Raw genomic sequence first — 19,465 nt, forward strand, 5'->3', positions numbered from 1 at the left:
TAACATATCTTTTGGTGGGATCTTTCCAAAAATAAAAGTAAACAAGCTCTTGGGGGGGGGGGCAGAAGGCTGTTAGATTTAATCTGTGTCATTTTCTCTGGTTTTTGTTTTATGGTTCCCTGCTACCCCAGCATTACTTAAGCAGAAGAGACATCTCAGCCAACCTCAGGCACACACACTGAAATAATTACTTGGCAGCAGAGAGCCATTTAAAAATCTCAAACTGCAGACTAAAAATAAAAGGCTGGTCTTCAATTACTTTTGCAGGCTAAACGGTTGTGTGTGTTCAGCTTCTGAAGATGGTTCTGAGTCCTTGGAGATTCTACAACGAAAAGATTCTAAATGGCATTCAGTCCCAGAAAAATGTTAAGGACCAAAATGATTCCTAAAGTAGTTCTGAGTCCTTGGACATCCTGCAGTGAAAGGATTCTAAAAGACAGTCCATTCTACAAAATGTAAGGAACAAAAATATTTCCATTGTTGCATGTTTTTTAGACTAACTATGGATTCAGATGACATCGGGGGTTACTGCACTTTGTATTCCCAGCGATGTATTAAGAGTTTGAAAATGTTATAAAAAACATCGCTTTAAAAGGGTTTTTGGATACCACGGCTTATAAATGGTTGGAAGACATCTTCACAGCTAAAGGGGCCAAACAAAGTGCGAACAGTATTTTTTATAACTTTTTCAAACTCTTAATACATCTGTGGGAATACATAGAAAGTGTGAACAGTATTTTTTATAATATTTTCAAACTCTTAATACATCGCTGGGAATACAAGTGCGGTAACCCCCTAGGGGTCAGGTGGCTGCCACTGAAAAGCCCATCCATGTGATGTCTATAACCATATGGGGAAGCAGGGCTTATACACATGAGGAATGGCTACTGGCAATTACCTTCTATTACTGGCACCATACAACAAGCTCTTCAACAGCCCCTGCTTAGGTCTGTATCTGAATCATCATCTGACTTCATTCTAATCCTGAAATGAAGAGTCATCAGTTTCCACAGGATTTGAACCTGTGTCTCCTAGATTCTAGTCCAGCCCTCAAACAACTAAATCATGCTGGCTCTCTCTTTTAAAGGATCTGTTGCTGTTCCATTTTTTCAACATCTTTCCTGTAACCCACAGTGAAAGTGCATCTTAAATTTTACTTATTTTTTTAAAAAAAGATCTGTTCAATTGCTGAAGTCATGTGGAATGAAGCAACAGTGGTAGAATAAGGAAGGAAGCAGCGTGCCGCTCCTCTCATTGGACTAAGATTCTCATTATGTAGAACCAACAAGTGACACTTATTGAATCAACTATGACATCTCATACATTTATACTGAGAAAAGTATTAATTCCATTAATCATACTGTGAGCTTCATGCAGACAGAAACATCCAGAAATTCTTTCTATACAAGTAGAGGTACAGAAAACGGTATCAAAAGAGTCAGGTACAAGGCTGCATGGGATATTCTGCAATAATCAGACCATAACCCATAATTTACACTACCCTCCCAGCGTTCACTTTGCTAATCCCTCAATCTGCTGTTTGGATTAGGAGGGATCAGAATAGAAGTAGGCTAAATCCTTGTGTGGCTTTCAGGTAAATTGAACTGCTGTGTATATCATCCATGCCCCTAAGAAATATGGAAATTATACAGCAAGATTGTAGGGAGTTTTTAAAAGAATTAGATGTCTGCTGGGGGAGGAATATAACAAGACCCATGAAAACCGTAGAACTGCCTGGTCACATAAAGAATACTTCAGCAATAGTGTTTGGATGCATCTTGTATACTCCTAGACAGAAAACAAATGGAAGGTGATTCTTCACAGTTAGCATCCAGGTTTGCAGAACTATATTTGAGGGAAGAAATTCTAAGAACTTGATTTAAAATGCAATCCTATACAAGTTTGCTCAAAAGCAAGTTCTGTTCAGCAGAGGGTACTGTCTTGTAAATGAACATAAGGTTTCAGCCAGAATTGCCTTATCTATGGCAAGCCTATCAATAATAATCAGTATGCAGATCAAAGATTTTTATTTGGCTCAAACTAAGGCAAGCACAAAGAACAAACGTTTTGAGCCAAAGAAAACTCTCTCATTTACATTCTAACTGTTATTAGCTTTGTGCTGTGAACAGCAGTTATCATAGGAATTTTTCTTCTATTGAGTTCACTGAGACTTAATTTGTTCAACTCCTTCAAAATAAATTCAAAGAGAAAAAACACTGTGAAAATGCTAAATTAAAACTCATCAAGAAACTTCCTGCATTGTATTTTCCATAATTAGATGCTACCTAAGGGGGACCTGCAAGGACTTGCAGGAGGCATCTCATTCCCCCTCCCCCACTATTTCCTCTTAGTCTATCTCCCCTTTTCCTGCTTCCATCCCTCCTTCTAGGGCTGCCAATTTCCAGACAGAGCCTGGAGATCTCCTGAAATCACAAAGGATCTCCCAGCTGTGGAGATCAGTTCCCCTTAGAGTTGCCAGCTCCAAGTTGAGAAATTCCTGGAGATTTGGGGTGGAGCCTTGGAAGGGCGAGGTTTGGGGGAGGGAAGTGACTGCAGGGGAATTGACCTCTGTCATCGGGAGAAGAGTTGTAATTCTGGGTGAACTCCAGCCCCCGCAGAGGTTGGCATCCCTAGTTCCCCTGGAGAAAATGGCTGCTTTAGAAGGTACAGTCTATGACAGGCAATTATTTTGCTTAGGGGAGATTTACACTCCCAAATGTAATTTTTAAGGATTTCAGATTTTTCTGCAAAGCTGGGGGTTCCCCCAAGTTTGCAAGAAAATCTGTTTAGCATCGGTGTGGCCCCTATCTGCAGATTTAGATATCCGCAGATGGGGGCCACACATCACTATTAGATACGTAATTGATGATGATGCTACTTCTGCCCAGCCTATCTATCAACACTTGGTTCTGGTTCAGAATGGGTTAATTACTCATTTGATTGGCTCTTTCTATTTTACTGGCCTCTTGTTGTAACTTCTTCCCACTCTCCTCCTCTACACATACACCTGCTTGGATGGACACTCTGTGCATCTCACAAAGTGAGATCTGACTCATGAAAACTTATTCTAGGATAAATTTTGTTAGTCTTTGTTTAATTTTGCTACAACAGACTAAAGTGGCTACTCCTCTATAATAAAACTTCTATTCACCTTACCATGGCAAGCAATTGCATGTGATTGGTGGCAAAAAATGTAATTATGAGTGATGCTGTAAACTGTAATTAGGTCACCAATTACAAATGGCATCTAGGAACAATAAAAAAACTTATTATCAAGAATTTAAGCTGACTGGGAGGGGCCTTGTGGGATGAGGAGGAAGGCAGAGTGTTGTAGTCACAACTGTGCAATGTTCCCTTTCTGTGTATGTTATTATTCAACGCAATGTCCAGTCTAGGGTTGCCAACCTCCAAGTGGAGCCTGGAGATCTCCCAGAATTGCAACTGAACTCCAGACTAGAGAGCTCAGTTCCCCTGGAGAAAATGCCTACTTTAGAGGGTGGACATTATGGCATTATATCCCTCCTCTCCACAAACCTCACCCTTCCCAGGCTCCACTCCACTCACCAATCTCTAGGAATTCCCCAAACTGGAGTTGGCCACCCTAGTCGAGTCCTTTGTACCAAATTTACTAGCATACATGGTCCCTTTTCAAGGAGAAGTCAGCACTAGCAGGTTCAGCAGCATTGACAAGTACATTTGCAAAAAAGCTGAAGTCCGTTTCCCCAATCTGGGCAGTTTCATTGAGAATGGAGGTGTTCAAATAACCAGTTTCTGAACATGGGCCAAGAGAAGGTGCTGCCTCAGCTGTTGAGTCTGATGAAATGTTGACTAAGCAGGCCCCAAAGTGGTGCATAAGCTGAAAAGACGTCTCATTTTAAATTGTAAATGCCGTAATGATTTGAGGGCAAGAGGAATCAAAACAATTAAAAAATGAGTACTGCAAGCTAAGGGAATTCACATTATGATGAGCTCATTCCGTTCACACTTTTTGGCATCACTAGTCAAACATGTTTTCCTGTATATGTTCTAGTTCCAATTGAAAACAGACAAGCTGGCAATCTCGACACATATCCAGACACAAATCCGGCACCAACTTTACAAAGCCTTATTTTATGACTTTTTAAGAGGCAGTTTGGAATTTTTCTTTTATGTGAAGGAAGCAGACATTTTTAAGGGGCTAGATACATATCTGATGTGTTCCTGTGTTCATCTGACCCATACCCATTCCCTTCTTCATCTCTCCTGCCCACTCTCCTGCCCAATGGTAAGACCTGCTCAACAGCTGGCACATGCACAAGTGAGATAAATAGTTCGTCCATAGCATATTACTAGTGCTCTCCACTTCTCATTCTAAGGATACCTTTCAATTTATTTCTCATGTTCCTGATTTCTACTGCACAGATGAAGCAACTGTAGCAGGAGGTGCAATACATCCAAAGTCACAGCTTCTAAATTAGTTCATTCCTTCTTCTTGAAATACTCACGTACTTTTTGGTGCATTATTAATTAATGTCAATGTGATTGATTTCCCCTGGTTTGCTTTCCTGCCACTGATTGATTTTCAAGAGTAAGAAAATGAGAACAATGGGTGCAATGTACTATTAACAATGAATCAATACGTCACTGTGCAACCTATTGTATCATAGTATAGCAAAATGTGTACCCACAAACACTCACACAAAAATAACAGAAAGAAAATGATTGCTGAGAGCCAATCCAAAACCTTGCAGTATAATTAATTATTATTGGAGTTTTTTGTTCTTCTGAATCAGCTATCTAAAAGTTGCTATTACTCCAAGCCAAGTATATTTGCCTGTGATTGTTTCAGTGTTTTTGCAGTTTTGCAGGCTTTTGTGGAGAAAACTGTACCGCTATTTTCAATGTGGAACCAATCTGGGGCAGCAGTTTTTAAAGATAACGGCAACACATTCTCACAAAACACAGTCTGCCCTCTAATCTAGATCTGCTAAATTTCAAACAGAATGAACAAAGGGGTCCAGTTTTACCGACCCCCAAACTAGGTGCCTCTCAACGCAGGTGCACTTCTCTCCAATGGTTCTTATGGGGGGGGGAATAGCAGTCAGGCAACAGCCCAGCAGGAGAACACCAGCTGGCCATCAGCATTTAAAAAGAAAAAAACCTGTCCGCATCCATTTTGTTTCCCTACTTTTAAAATAAGTGACTGTCTGACACTTAATTTTCTTTCTTTCTCTGGAACACTCCGCATTTGCCACTCTTCCTCGTTTGGGTCTGTTGTTGGTTTCCTTTTGCAAATGAAGAAGGCTTCCTTTGCAGAAACTCTCCCCCCTGCCCAATCCTTACAATCTTTGAAAATTGTTCAAATTTTTCAAAACAAACAGGACATGTGCGTGTGTGACTGCATGTGATGACTCAATCATCTAAATACTATGAGGCACATATTAACACAGTGTGTCCATAGGGGTACTGTACTACTATATACAGGGCCTCCAGGTGCGTGCAGTTGTCTTATGATAAGGGCCTAGAACTGGGACACTCCATAGGATATGTGCAGGATGACTTAGATCTAGACAACAGAACATTTTTTGCTCTTGGAAGAGGGAACTGGAACAACTTCCCTTTGAAAATAATTATTTACTTTGTTCCAAGATTGTATTATATATTATACAAAGACAAACATATCCATAAACCACATATTGTAGCTTGCAATCAAGTTGACAATCCTTCTTTTTTTTCCAGATCCAAGTAGGGAGCATGAAGAAGTGGTTCATAAAGCCCAAAGGGAGCCACCACAGATGGCTGGTGGATTGCACCTGGCTTTGTAAATCACACTTAGTGCAGTCCTAAAATGTACTAATTCTCACTCTCTTTAGAGGTGCAATCCTAAATTAGAATTGGTCGCCCTGATGGATGACATACGATGGGAGATGGACAGGGGAAGTACGACCCTGTCAATTCTCCTGGATCTCTCAGTGACTTTTGATACCATTGATTATGGTGTCCTTCTGGACCACTTTTCAATACTGCAACTGGGAGGAACAGTTCTGTGGTGGTTCTGGTCTGACCTCAAGGGTAGGTTTCTGAGTGTAGTGCTGGGGGACTGCTGCTCTGCCTGTTGGCCTCTGGGGTTCACCAAGGTTCCTCTTGTCTCCCATGCTTTTCAACATCTCTGTAAAGCTGTGGGACAGGTCATACGGAAATTCAGGCTACGTTTCCACCAATATGCAAATAACATCAGCTCTATCTTGCCCAACCAGCAGACCCCAGTGAGGCTGTGAACAGGTGCCTGGAAGTCGTTTTGAAATGGATGAGGGCTAACAAGCCTAAACTTAATCCAGACAAAATGGAAGTGCTATCCCCTGGGTTATCCTCTTATCCCCTGGGAAATGGGTTGTTCCCTGTTCTGTATGGGGTTGCACTCCCCTTAAAGGAACAGGTTCATAGCTGTGGGGTTGTCCTAGATCCGGCCTTCTGTTGGATAAACAAATGGCAGCAGTGGCTGGGGAACCATTCGCCAGCTTTGGCTGGTTAGCCAGCTGTGGCCCTTCCTGCCCCTGTGGTTCATGTCCTGGTAACATGTAGATTAAATTACTGCAATGTGTTATATGTGGAGCTGCTCTTGAAGGCTGTTTGGAAGCTGCATTTGGTACAGAATGCTGTGGCTAGAGTGTTGACTGGAGTGGGTCATAGGGCCTTTCTCTCTAGTCTTGTTCCATCTTCAGTGGCTTCCAGTTTGCTTCTGGGCTCAATTCAAGGAGCTGGTATTGACCTTTAAAGCCTTATACCAGCCTGGGACCAAATATCTTAAGGACTACCTTCTCCCATATTGAAATAGAGTTGGAAGGATTCATACAGGCCATCTAGTCCAACCCCAAGCTCAATGAAGGATCAGCCTAAAGCATCCCTGACAAGTGTTCGTCCAGCCACTACTTGAAGACTGCCAGAGATGGAGAGCTCACCTCCTCCCTAGACAGCCGATTCCATACTGAACTACTCTTACTGTAAAAATAATTTTCCTAATATCCAGCAGTACCTTTCTGCCCCAAATTTAAACTCATTATTGCCTATCCTCTGCTGCCAACAGGAATAACTTCCTGCCCTCCTCTAAGTGACAGTTTTTCAAATACTTAAAGAAAGCAATCATGTCCCCCCTCAACCTCCTCTTCTCCATACTGAACATTCCCCAGAGCCTTTCCTTGTAGGGCTTGATCTCCAGACCCCTGATCATCCTTGTCTCTTTCTTCTGCACCTGCTCCATTTTGTCCACATCCTTTTTGAAGTGAGGCCTGCACACAGGACTCCAGGTGCTGCTTGACCAATGCAGTGTACAGTGGGACTATGACATCTTGCGATTTAGATGTTATGCCTCTGTTGATACACCCCAAGACGACATTAGCTTTTTTGCCAATGCTTCACACTGACTGCTCATAATTAGCTTACAATCCACCTATACCCCAAGATATTCTTCACACCCAGAAGTGTATCGTCCATCCATCCTTCGCATTTTTGTTACTCAGCCTCTATTAAAGGGACAGAACATTTTTCTCCAGTTACAGTGGATATAACACTAAAAATAGCTACCCTACTCAAGGGGCAATCATTAAAGCATCAAAGAACTGAGTATCCAAGAACTCCCCCCCCCCAAAAAAACCCTGAAATGGCAAGCAGATTGCTTACTCTATAGTTACGATTACTATACGGAGCAGTTGGGCCTACAATAGTGCAGTCTACTTATTATAAAACTAATTATTCATGAGAGCAGCATTACCAACCTAAATAATCAGAGTGATGAGCAGCCCACTGGTAAGACAAAAATAGGTTTGCCAGCTGTGAGCGAATGTTTAGAATTAGACATTCATCCTATGACCAATGGAGATTTCACTCAGATTACTAACTTTAAGAATCAGCAAGGAAATTTCCCTGGAAAGGGGGAAGTTCCAGATGGGCTTATTGGAGTAGTTTGTGTGCCTCCTCACAGCTTTGTTTCATATCCCTTGCTATCCTGGATTTTTCTCATCATTTCCCCAATGTTTCTCAAATCTCCTTTGCACCAACATTTCTTTTTGATATATATCAGAGGTGTGTGGGTGGGTCCCCTTCTGTAAGGCCTGGTCCCATCTTGACATGACTTTGCACAGGCGCCTAGGACAGAGGATTTTTTAAAAAAAACATTGAATAGTGGTGAGTAAACAGCAGTAGGGAGGTGGCCAGCAAAAGCAGCAGGCTGTTTGCTACAGCAAAGGGGGTGGACCTGGGAAGAACTCCGAGTTCCTCAGAGAGAGGGAAGAGGAGCAACTAGGAGAATAAGCAGGGTGGTGCCTCTTCCCAGTGGAGTCCCATTAAGATTTTTCCCAGCAGAGAGAAAGGGGCTTTTCCAGCAGTGGTGTGTGTGGGGGGTTGATGTCCCCCTCCCAGGGTGTAGATGAGGGCACCATCATCCCCTGTCCCAGCTGTGGAAAGGCAGCCTCACCCTTCCGAGTGGGATTCCTTGGGCGGAGCACAAAAGAACAGAGTCCAAATTGACGAAAAGTCTCCACCCCACAGAATGGCTGCCAACTTGGAAGGCTTTAACAAGGGAGTGGACATGTTCATGGAGGAGAGGGCTATTCATGGCTACTAGCAAAAATGGATACCAGTCATGCTGCATACCTATTCTCTCCAGGATCAGAGGAGCATGCCTATTATATTAGGTGCTGTGGAACACAGACAGGATGGTGCTGCTGCAGTCGTCTTGTTTGTGGGCTTCCTAGAAGCACCTGGTTGGCCACTGTGTGAACAGACTGCTGGACCTGATGGCCCTTGGTCTGATCCAGAATGGCTTTTCTTATGTTCTAATGTCTCTGAGGAGGCTAGCCCCTAGCAAAAACCTTTCACGTTCTCTCTCCCTTGCCTGTTCAGCAGTTTTCTTCTTTCCTATTGCTCTGCACAGCCTGGTGGCAGCTCAAAGTTTCTAGAATGGGGGATGGGACAGCAAGAGATCTGAGGCCCTATCCCATTACAGCAGGCTGAAGAGGAGATTGTGTGCCGCCGTTCAATAGTAAAGAAATTGCATTTGTGAATGTATGCAGGCTGACTTCAGAGAAAGCCCACTGCACACACTGGAACTTACATAAGTAATAATACACAGGATCAATACACCAAAGGGGGAGGAATTCCAGAGAGGGTAAGCCTTGCTCTCCCCCGCCCCTGCCAGGCCAAGAGAGTTTTTCATGGGGGAAGGTGAGAGAGGGGTATGGCAAAGGGGCAGACCCTCTCCATGGATGATTGCACATACACATTAAAAACATTTTTTAAAGGAAAATACAGTATCAATTTAGGGTCATGTGTAAAGGGAGCAGAAATGGAGAAACAGGAGAGCACAGGCTAAATCAGATACCTCACTGTTTAAAAAAACAGCACTGCAAGAATTTATCCCAGAACAAAGTTAGTAAGGGCAGTTAGGTCAGAACTATGTGTAAAAAAGAACACAGGGTTGCCACCAAAAATAGTAACCTCATGACCGGTATCTCCTTCCCATCTCTCCTGGATGAGCTCATGGGAAGATGTATGTGTACAGTAGATAAACAGTAGATCCATGGCAATTGTGTTCCCTAGTTACTCTTTGCATTATGCTCTGATCATCGTAAACATACTGTTCATATCCCAACTAGCACTCACAGAATACACACCCACACATATATATACACACTCATCTATTTATCTATCTACACACATATACATACAAACATACACACATTTGTATATTTGTATATTTAATGAGTTTTCAGTCATGGCACATTCACAGCCCAGTTATCAAGAAAAATGGTGGTACATGTTTGGTCTGTTAATGTCCCACATGATGTCAGTGTTCTTAAGTCACATACGATGCCTCTCTGCTCAGGGTTTGAGAGCATGAGATGGCATGGAGGACATACTAACTGGAAGACATTCAAGTATATTCTACATGTATTTGGAGACACCAGCACATACCATTTTATACACACAGCAGTTGCAGCCAAGCACTCATGAAAACTTACAATTTTTTCACAGACATCTGGGACAAATGTACATTCTGCCTGGACAACAGGGGCATATAAAGCACTGTATTTTAAAAAGTGAGTGAAACAGCATTAGAAGTACCATGGAATTCTACATAACTGGGTTCTGCTGCAGTAAGCAGGGCCTCCGAGAGGGTGGGAGGACTAGGGGAACAATATTCCTGGGCGCAAGTCAGCTGAAGGGTCCATGAAGCCAGTGGCATGCTGCATTCACATTACTTTTTTTTTTTTTTACTTCTAATGCAATTCTGCACTGCAGCCAATAGAGGCACAGGGAAGAAAGAGCACAGTAAACCACTGCTGGCCAGGCCTTCCTGTAATGTTTTCTATGAGGCTGAGGGAAACCCTTGCTGATAGGATTTTGCTAAACTCATCAGCCAAGCCAGCATTGGAGCAAGGCAAGACCAGCCAGCACAGCTCATAGCTGCTACAGCCATTGCCAGGATGCAGCTACCAAACAAGTTTATTATCTCCAGCAGTCTGTGGTTTACCTCTTCCTTTACTTCCACTTATCTCCATAGTTTTGTCTATACAGTCAGATCTTGCAAAGGGCCAGCCCTGCTAGCATGTTGTAGCAAAAAAAAAAAAAAATATTTGTTGCCTTTTCCTTGATGACCTGCCTTCATTCTTCTCTCCCCCATTCTTAATCCCCCCTTTGTTTTTCAGTCTTGGTCTCAACTCCTTCTCATCCATTCTGGTTGGCAACTTAGAATGCATTTAATAGTGGTATGCCAGGTAATTTCTGTTAATATAATGAACTGAAAGGCGAAGTTAATATTTCCCCATAATCCATCCAATTAGTAAAAAGGATGCTTCACCCCACACCCCACCCCCACACACACCCTGTACATGCATGATAATGGAATGTTAATCTGCCTTAGTGGTAATAGATGAGGAACAGAAAATAGAATTTAGCTTAGCTTCAATTGCAAATAGCACCAGGGTTGGAGATAACATGGGCCAGGATATTCCAATTCCTTTCATTTTTGCCCCTGGAACTCTCACTATTATCCTGAAGCCAGTGGCCAATTTTGAGATTCCTAGTTTTATTTTCTGATGAGTTATACCTGCCAAGATGGACAGATGGATGAACATGTGGATTCTTTTATTATTATAGATCAGCCAGCCTAATGATTTATTTTGTCATGATATTTTATTTGATTAGGATCATATGGGAGCCTAGATGGAATCTTTGTCTGGGAGCCCATGGTGGCTTCCAGCAGCCCTGGCATTAAATACTCTAGGAGGAATACCAAAATACAGAAACAAATCCAATACAAATGGTTCTGTGATTATCCCTAATAAGATTGTGATAATAAATAAATACATAAATAAATAGTGGACCAGGCCATGTAATTCAATGGGGCTTATTCCCAAAAAGTGCAATTAGGGCTGCAGTTTAATGAAATCTGTAGGAGTGAAAATTAACAGCACAATCTTGAGTGGGGGTGGGGGGTTAGGGAAACCCCATGAAACCGCTCCATGGGGGTTTCACAGGGCTGCACCACCAATTTTTCAGGCACAGTTGGTGCCTGTAAAAGGGGCATCCCTGGGGCAAAGGAACTTGGGGAATGCCTTGGGAATGCCCCCTTTGGTGCCGGCACAAGCCCGTGCACTGGAGAAATGCTGCCGTCTGAGCCTAGTGCTGCCGTGTTGCTCCCAGTAGTGCCAGTTCAGCCAGCAGAAGTGGCACTAATGCCAGCAAAGGGCTCCTATCCCCTTTTGCCCCCCCCTTGTGCATTACTCTGCCTGTATGGCTGTCTCATACCTTACTAATGGTGTCCTTACTAATGCCGAGAAGTAAATCTTTTTCCTTTCTCCCTAATGGAGGCTGCTGTGTAACTTGAAAGATGCACACATATATTCAAAGACATTGGGTAGCTCCAAAGCACTGCCACTGGAGTGAAGTTGGCATAATGGGATTTCCTGCCTTCCCCTCCTGCTGCAGTTGGCTGCACCCCACACAATCTGCTCTGGGTCAGGACAAGGAACATTTACAAACAATGCATGGGCAAAGTGGAGGGAGGGTAGCCTTTGCCAATTATCCTCTCTGCCAGTGGAAGTGCTATTGTGCTGGAAGAACTGTCTTTACTCTAGTGGAATGGCACCTTTGGAGCCAATCCAATGTCCCAAAGGAGAACAATTTCTTCTTTCGGATTTTTTAAAAAACAATAGTGTACAAGTGTTCTTTAAAAAAAAAAAGCTGATAATTTAGATCTTGTGAGAACTATTTCTGCGGGGGAAGGGGGGACGTAATGAATGACAGACACCAAAAAAGAACTTTGATTCTAATTGCAAAAAAAAAAATCTTTAAAAAGGAAATATAATTTAGAGATGACTATGCTCCTATAATTCAAAGCTTTGAATGAAATATAGCCCAAATGAAAAAAAAATCTTATTATACATTGCCTTTGAAAAGAAAGCAAAGCCGAACAATTAAAACATTAGCTATTTGGATCCCTGTTCATCAAGCTGTTGTGTAATATTCTCCAAAGCACCCAGAAAACAGGACTAAAACATATCAACTTATCACATTCAATTGATGTCAATATATCAAAGGAAGATAAATGTGACCTCTTCCAAGGCTATCTTGCACAGAGAGATTGCAATCATTAATCATCAAGAATGTCTGTGAACATATGTGAGTAACATAATAAATAACTCAGCACTAAAAGCAAAACAATTAACTAGGAAAACTAGGATCACACAAATTCACTGTCATTATATATAAAAAAATTAATGACAAGAGGATGGTCAGATACCAGCAGAGCCATCCAGTATTTATTTTGCAAATGGCTTTTGGAACAAACATACTGACATACGTACAGTTAAAAGTATGCTAATGAATGACAGAATCCTTGAAAAAAATAAATATGAAAAAATAATGAAGCATTTGGAAACCTAAAGAAGTAAAATTCATCTGGAACTTATCTGTGCTCCCAGCTAATACCTCGGGAAAGTTAAAGCACAGTTATCCATGAAAACTAAAAACTACAGACTCTGATTTGACTGTAAAAGATTGGCAAATGGCTATATACCAGCGGGAACATTTCGATGCTTGTATAAAAAAATATTTTTGCAGTACTACTTTTCAAAATTATTTCTTTATTTACTACTTCTTTATCCTGCCCATCCTCCAGGGAGCTCAGGGTGGCGTACATGATTCTCGTCACTCCTCTATTTTATTCTCACAACAACCTCGAGAAGTAGGCTAGCCAGATGGATGGATGGATGGATGGATGGATGGATGGATGGATGGATGGATGGATGGATGGATGGATGGATGGACGGATGGACGGATGGACAGACAGACAGACGACAGAAGGACAGATGGTCGGACGGATGGACGGATGGATGACTGGCTGATAGTGACTGGCCCAAGGTCACCTAGTCAGTTTCACGGTAAGTAGGAATTTGACCCTGGGTTTTCTCAGGTCCTAGTCCAACACTCCAACTGTTTCAGTACATTCATACAATTCATTGTCTCCAGTTCTGAAAAAAGGCAGGTTAGGATGTCTATCTGACCAAAAGTCTAGTAGTAATAAGATTTTGGAATTCACAAAGTTTAATATTATATGTCTAAGTACAGAGGTCTTTGTATGGTGTCTTTTAGATCTTTCAACAACATAACTGAGACTTGACAGCTCTAATTATTTTCATCATTACTTCATCTACAGAACAGCCACAAAATTTGGGCTAGACATACAGATGTTATGTTTCATTATATCTATCATCACAATTTGTAACAGTCCATGAACCATGAACAGGACTAATTCCCACTCATAATCCAAGAACAAACTCAGGGTTGGATTTTCTGCAACTACACCTTCATCATGCCTTCTGTTAGCTGGTGTTCTCATAGGTTACTAGTTCCTAAAAACTGCCAGCTAACTGTATTTCCCCAGTTTGTAGAAGTTTAATATTCTAAGATGCAAAAGTAGGTTTATTATACTTCTTTCCCCTTTCTTTCTTTGTTTTTGCCATCAAGTCACATCTGACTTATGGCGATCCCTGGTGGGGTTTTCAAGGCATAAAACATTCAGAGATGATTTGCCATCGCCTGCCTCCACATCATGTTCCCAGAATTCTTTGAAGGTCTCCCATCCAAGTTCTAACCAGGGCTGACCCTGCTTAGCTTCTGAGATCTGACAAGATCAGGCTAGCCTGGGCTATCTAGGTCAGGGATTATTATATATAGCCAAGAAGAAATAAAACAAGAACCCCCCTTTTTTTAAAAGAGCAGGAATGAGGGTGGCTTGTCTGTGCAGCTTGGACATATTTTCTTCTTGCCTTGTGTCCTTGTTCAGATTAAAGTGTCAGTGCCTACAAAAGCAGATGTGATTGTATATCTCTTCCAACACCACAGTAAAACTGCATACATTGCAAAACGTCCAAGGACAATTCCACAGAAAGAGACAAATGCGATACCCACACTTTATTTTTAGCACATATGCTTGAGTCCCTGTGGTCTTGGTACACATTTAAGTAACTGCTTCAAGAAAGCAACATGGTCTTAAGTAACAACTCAACTCACTGGAAAAAAAGAGAGAGAGATCAATGAGGATTTGGCCATTGTCTCGAAGGGACATTGATCACCTTCCTGATGCATACACATATACAAGGGTTTTTTTTGACTCACCTACAAAACCTTGATGGTGTATTTGTGTAATCCATATATTTAAGAAAAGGGCATACATTCCCCAGAGATACACTTTCTGTTTATAAAGACTTTCCAACTTAGTATGAATGCACTGAACGGGCTGAAATTAGCATAAGTAGTCAACACTATCATATTAACATACCCAGGCACTAACACATCTGCCACAGGTGGTGATTTTGAAATCCCCATAGAGATCCTTGATGGCTCCAGTTGTAAAGAACCCCTCTACCATCAGCAAAATGCCGTAGACAAAGAAGGCAGCTGCTACTCCGTAGATCACATACTTGAAGATGTCAATCCTGCATAAAAAGAGTGAAAGGTATTCAAATTAGCAAGGTATTAATGTTGATTCTGGACTCAGGGTTATGAACTATACATCCAATGAAATGCATGCACAAGAAATAAAGATGCCTTTCATGGAAAGTTATCCAAAGCATATCGTTTATCAGATTCAACAGAGTTCTGTACAGCTCATATGCCACACTTCTCCTCCCCACGCACACCACATTGTTATTCATTTAGAAAATGTTATGTTGCCTGTTGGAGGCAAATCACAATAAAACAAAATCAAAGAAACAGTAAAAACAATACAAACAAATTACATCAATAAAAACATATCAAGAAAACAATACAAGTCAATAATTGAAAAAATGCCGATAAAGTCAGCCAATAAAAGCAATGCAGGACATAAAAGCCCACAAAATGGAGCATCTGAAATGATACTGATAAAACAGTCCTCAGCATAGGAGTAGGCTATAAAACATCTAAAAAGATGGAACCCTTAAGTTAAAAGCCTGGGTAAAGAGAAATGTTTTGGCCTGCCCTGAAAGGAAAGGAAAGGAAAGGAAAGGAAAGGAAAGGAAAGGAAAGGAAAGGAAAGGAAAGGAAAGGAAAGGAGGCCCCAGGTGAGCACCAAGGGAGAGGACATTCCAAAGGCAAGGTGTCAGCACTAAAAAAGCCCGGCCTCTGGTCTCCAACCACCGTACTTCTGCAGGCCGGGCCCAGAGAGCAGGGCCTGAAAAACCAGATTTCAACTGGTGATTTGGACAATATGGGAGGAGGTGGTTCTTCAAGCACCCAGGGCTCAAACCATTTAGTGCCATATAGTTAAGAACCAGCACTTTGATTAGTGCCCAGAAAATAATCGACAGCCAATGCAGACCTTTCAGTGCAAGACTAATTTTAGCAAAATATGACACACCTTCAATTGCCAAGATATCTGGATAGATCAGTGGGAAACACACAGAAGACTCTTGCAATGCACTCATCCAGTTGACACGTCCTGTCAACTGTGTGACTATATTCTGTGTGACTATATTTCAGTGTGACTATATTCTTATCTCTCTGCGGAGGTGGGGTGGACAAGGAACTGTATTTTTGAAGTGTGAGAATCCTGTAGGCAACACTCATGTTCCTTATTGTTAACTGATTACTTGGGCCAGCAGAAAGAAAGCACAGGATCCAACCCATATTTTGCAAGGCTGCATTGGTAAATGAAACTTCTTCACATCCCAGAACTTTCCCAGGGATTCCAGGCTGACTTCAGCGTACTTTTTTGGGGAGTGAGTGAATCCTTAATTCAAGATGGCAACATGGCAAAGAGTCTTGGCTGATTGCTCTGTCACTTGCTTAGCTTGCCTGTCAATTTATAATGCAGTAAATGTTTCAGAGTACAAGCCTTTCTGCATGAGCCAAGCACACAAACAAGCACGTACCACACAGAACAAAGTCAACGCCACACTGCATTGCAGCAAGTTCACTATGTGTTTCTTCTGTACCAAATGAATGCTGTAATGCCAGAAGGAAAATGGAATCTGTCAGCGTGCTAGAAGCCCAATGGTGAGGGCACATGTTTACCATGCCTCCACAGGCACAGCTCTCTTTAAGGGTTATGGTGTTCATAACAGTGAGCTGTCATGAGCATACCAGCTGCATATCAATAGATCACACAAACACACTCTCAAGAAGCTGCCTCATACTGAGTCAGAACTGTGGTCTATCAAGGTCAGTATTGCCTAATGGAACGGGAAGCAGCTCTCCAGGGTAGCAGACAGAGGTCTTTCACATTATCTGCTTCCTGATTCAGGTAAGAGGATATGCCAGGGTTTGAACCTGGGACCTTCTAAATGTCAAGCAGACTACTGAGCTACAGCCTTACCCCAAACTGAGAAGGGCTGTTAGGAAGACTGATGTTAACGCTCCTTTGGTTTTTTGGTTTGTTTTTTTTTAGAATGCTATCTGATGGCATTTACATTCCTATCATCAGCTACTCAACTGTACAAAATTACTTATTAGAAGTGTTTGTTTTTGATATTTATTGCTGTTGATATTTTCCCAATAATATCATTGTACTGTTTCTATTGCATTAGGGCAATAGATACACGACTGCAGCCAAATTAACAAGCTATCTGTTTATTTAAAAACTGCTGCTTCTGCCTCTGTTGAGGTGTGTAGAATACATTTAAGGAAGCTGATGAAAGACACAGTTGTTTGATTCAGACATAACTCATAACCATGATTTCACCTATGGTTAGTTTGTGACACCAAGATTCAGCTAACAGGCAATCACTTAAATCTAGGCTTGTCTCAAAAGCTACTGGTTTCATATCCTTCTTTTGTTGTCTGGGATGGTATTGCCAGAGTATACTACAGGATTAAACCAGGATTCAGGTGGACCAAATTAACCACAGTTAGCAGAGTGGCCTAGATTCTATCATATAACCCAAAGTTAAAGCAAACCATGGTTTTGTACAATGTTTAAACTAAGTCAGTCCCCTCCCCGGCCCGGCCTTGGCAATAGTACTGACTGAGCCATTTCTAGTTTTACTATATCCTAAAGGATTAAAGGCTGAAGGAATCCTCAAGCTATTATATGTGATGGCTTAACTGTTGTACTCTCCAGTCAGAGGTATTAAAAATGAGAAATCAGACAGCATGAAATTAGAAAGTTTTCCATGAAAGCTGAATTACGTTGATTGAGAATGTACTATATTCTAAACAACGGATGCTTCATATTTCAAGAATATACGGATATTCTTCCACTTTTATAAAATTCTAGTTGCTAGTACGAAACAGTAACAACAGTGATTTGCCATACGTCTTCGGATTCTATGCAGTGAAATGCAAGAAAGAGATTACCAACGTTGAAACAACAGAACTGCTAAACTACACCCTACTTTTCTCTGAAATGATAAATCCATCTGGGCTGTATCACTTTAGACTACAAGTGATGACTCACATACCTGAATGCCATAGTATCGCCACCAACAAGTGCAGTCATAGAGAAAAGTAGCATGTCAGGAAGAAGTTTAGACTTCTACATCTTATTCTAATTTTCTCCATGCAGACTTTGCTTTTGTTGGGATTGTTTTGTATGAAGGAGCACTCAAGTTGTGCAAGCTAATACCTGCAGCCTGAAGTAGTATGTGATCCACCTGAGGTGGATGTTCCTGTTCCTCTCAATGCTCAAGTGGCTGAAAGCAAGTCAAAGCTTAACCTCAACAAGGAGATGACAGTGGTTGAGATGGCTGAGGCTTTAGGGAGTGCAAACCTCTCAACTTTTGACCAAGACCAATTCGCTTTGTTGCATTCAGTGAGGAATTTGGCAGTATGGTTGGATCCATCTCTTTTGCTCAAGAAGCAAGTCAGTGAAGAAGTCAAGAGTGTATTTTTCCCCTTTGTGCTTGGTTGGAAATTAAAGCTGACCAGGCTGCATTGATGCACTCCAAGGCAACCTTAAGACTACACTACAGCAATACACTTTATGTGGGGCTACCACTGGAGACTACTTGGAAACTTCAGCTGGTGCAAAATGCCATAAGGACCCAGTAAAAATATCCATATTACACCTGTTATGTGAGCATTGCACTGACCTATCTGTTTCTGAGCACAATTCAAGTTGTTCACTTTTACCTTTATAGCGCTTCATGGTCTGGGCCCTCTTAACTAAAATACCACCTCTCCCTATATACTCCCCAATGTTTACATCTAACCCACCCACCCAGCTTGGTTTGGTTTGGTTAATGCCAGCAGATTACTATCAATCTAAATGGTTCAAATTAATCAACCTTAAAGTCAAGAAAATGGGAATCATTGGAGTCTCTCTATATGTCTGATGAACAGCAAGCTTTCACGTTACTGAAACAAAAGATTCTAGACATTGAGTGGCAAAACTTGTCCTCATCAGCGCGCAGGGTCTGCTCCCCATTAAAGCTTGGTATTTATCCAACACTCGGAGCCCTACTTTTCCTATTTAACTTCCCTACAACTCTGATGGGCCTTCATGCTAGCACGCCTAAACATCTTTCCATCTGAAATCCTTTGCGGCAGATTCAAGAACATCCCTGTCTGTAGTCGAACTTGCCCATGTTAACAGAACTGACTGGAGACAACGACTCATGTGTTGCTCCATTATGTCTATTATGAATCTTTATGGGAAGTTCGTATTGAACTGCTGATAAAAGATATTTCATATCTCTCTGCAAAAGACAAAGGGGTTTTCCTTTTGGCTGACCGGTACTCTTGTACCACGGAGAAGGTAGCAAAGTGTCTTCTAGCTACCATGAGCATTCGAGGAACCAAGTGCAACTTACTTGATGGCTACCATGAATTAAATTCTATTTATTTGTTGTAAATTTTATGTATTGGCTATCCTTTTATACGATTGCTGTTGTAACCAATATGCCAATAAAGGTATTGATTGATTGATATCCCCCAATGACAGGTGTACTTAGCTAATCGAGACCTACTATTGGTTTCAGCCTGCAGGCAAGTTTGAAATACAGATGCC

General features: G+C 41.6%; 1 protein-coding gene across 2 annotated transcripts in view; it reads right to left on the reverse strand.

The window, feature by feature from the left end:
- The window catches only part of GPM6A (glycoprotein M6A), a 141,687-nt gene that overhangs the window by 15,789 nt on the left and 106,433 nt on the right, over positions 1–19,465 (reverse strand). For both annotated transcript variants that reach the window (XM_056855974.1, XM_056855975.1), the window contains one exon: positions 14,819–14,975. In XM_056855974.1, coding sequence (XP_056711952.1) covers positions 14,819–14,975 — 157 coding nt within the window. The remainder of the gene's footprint in view (positions 1–14,818; positions 14,976–19,465) is intronic.

The sequence above is a fragment of the Euleptes europaea genome, chromosome 9 (genome assembly GCF_029931775.1).
Source record: "Euleptes europaea isolate rEulEur1 chromosome 9, rEulEur1.hap1, whole genome shotgun sequence".
NCBI classification, from domain to species: domain Eukaryota; kingdom Metazoa; phylum Chordata; class Lepidosauria; order Squamata; family Sphaerodactylidae; genus Euleptes; species Euleptes europaea.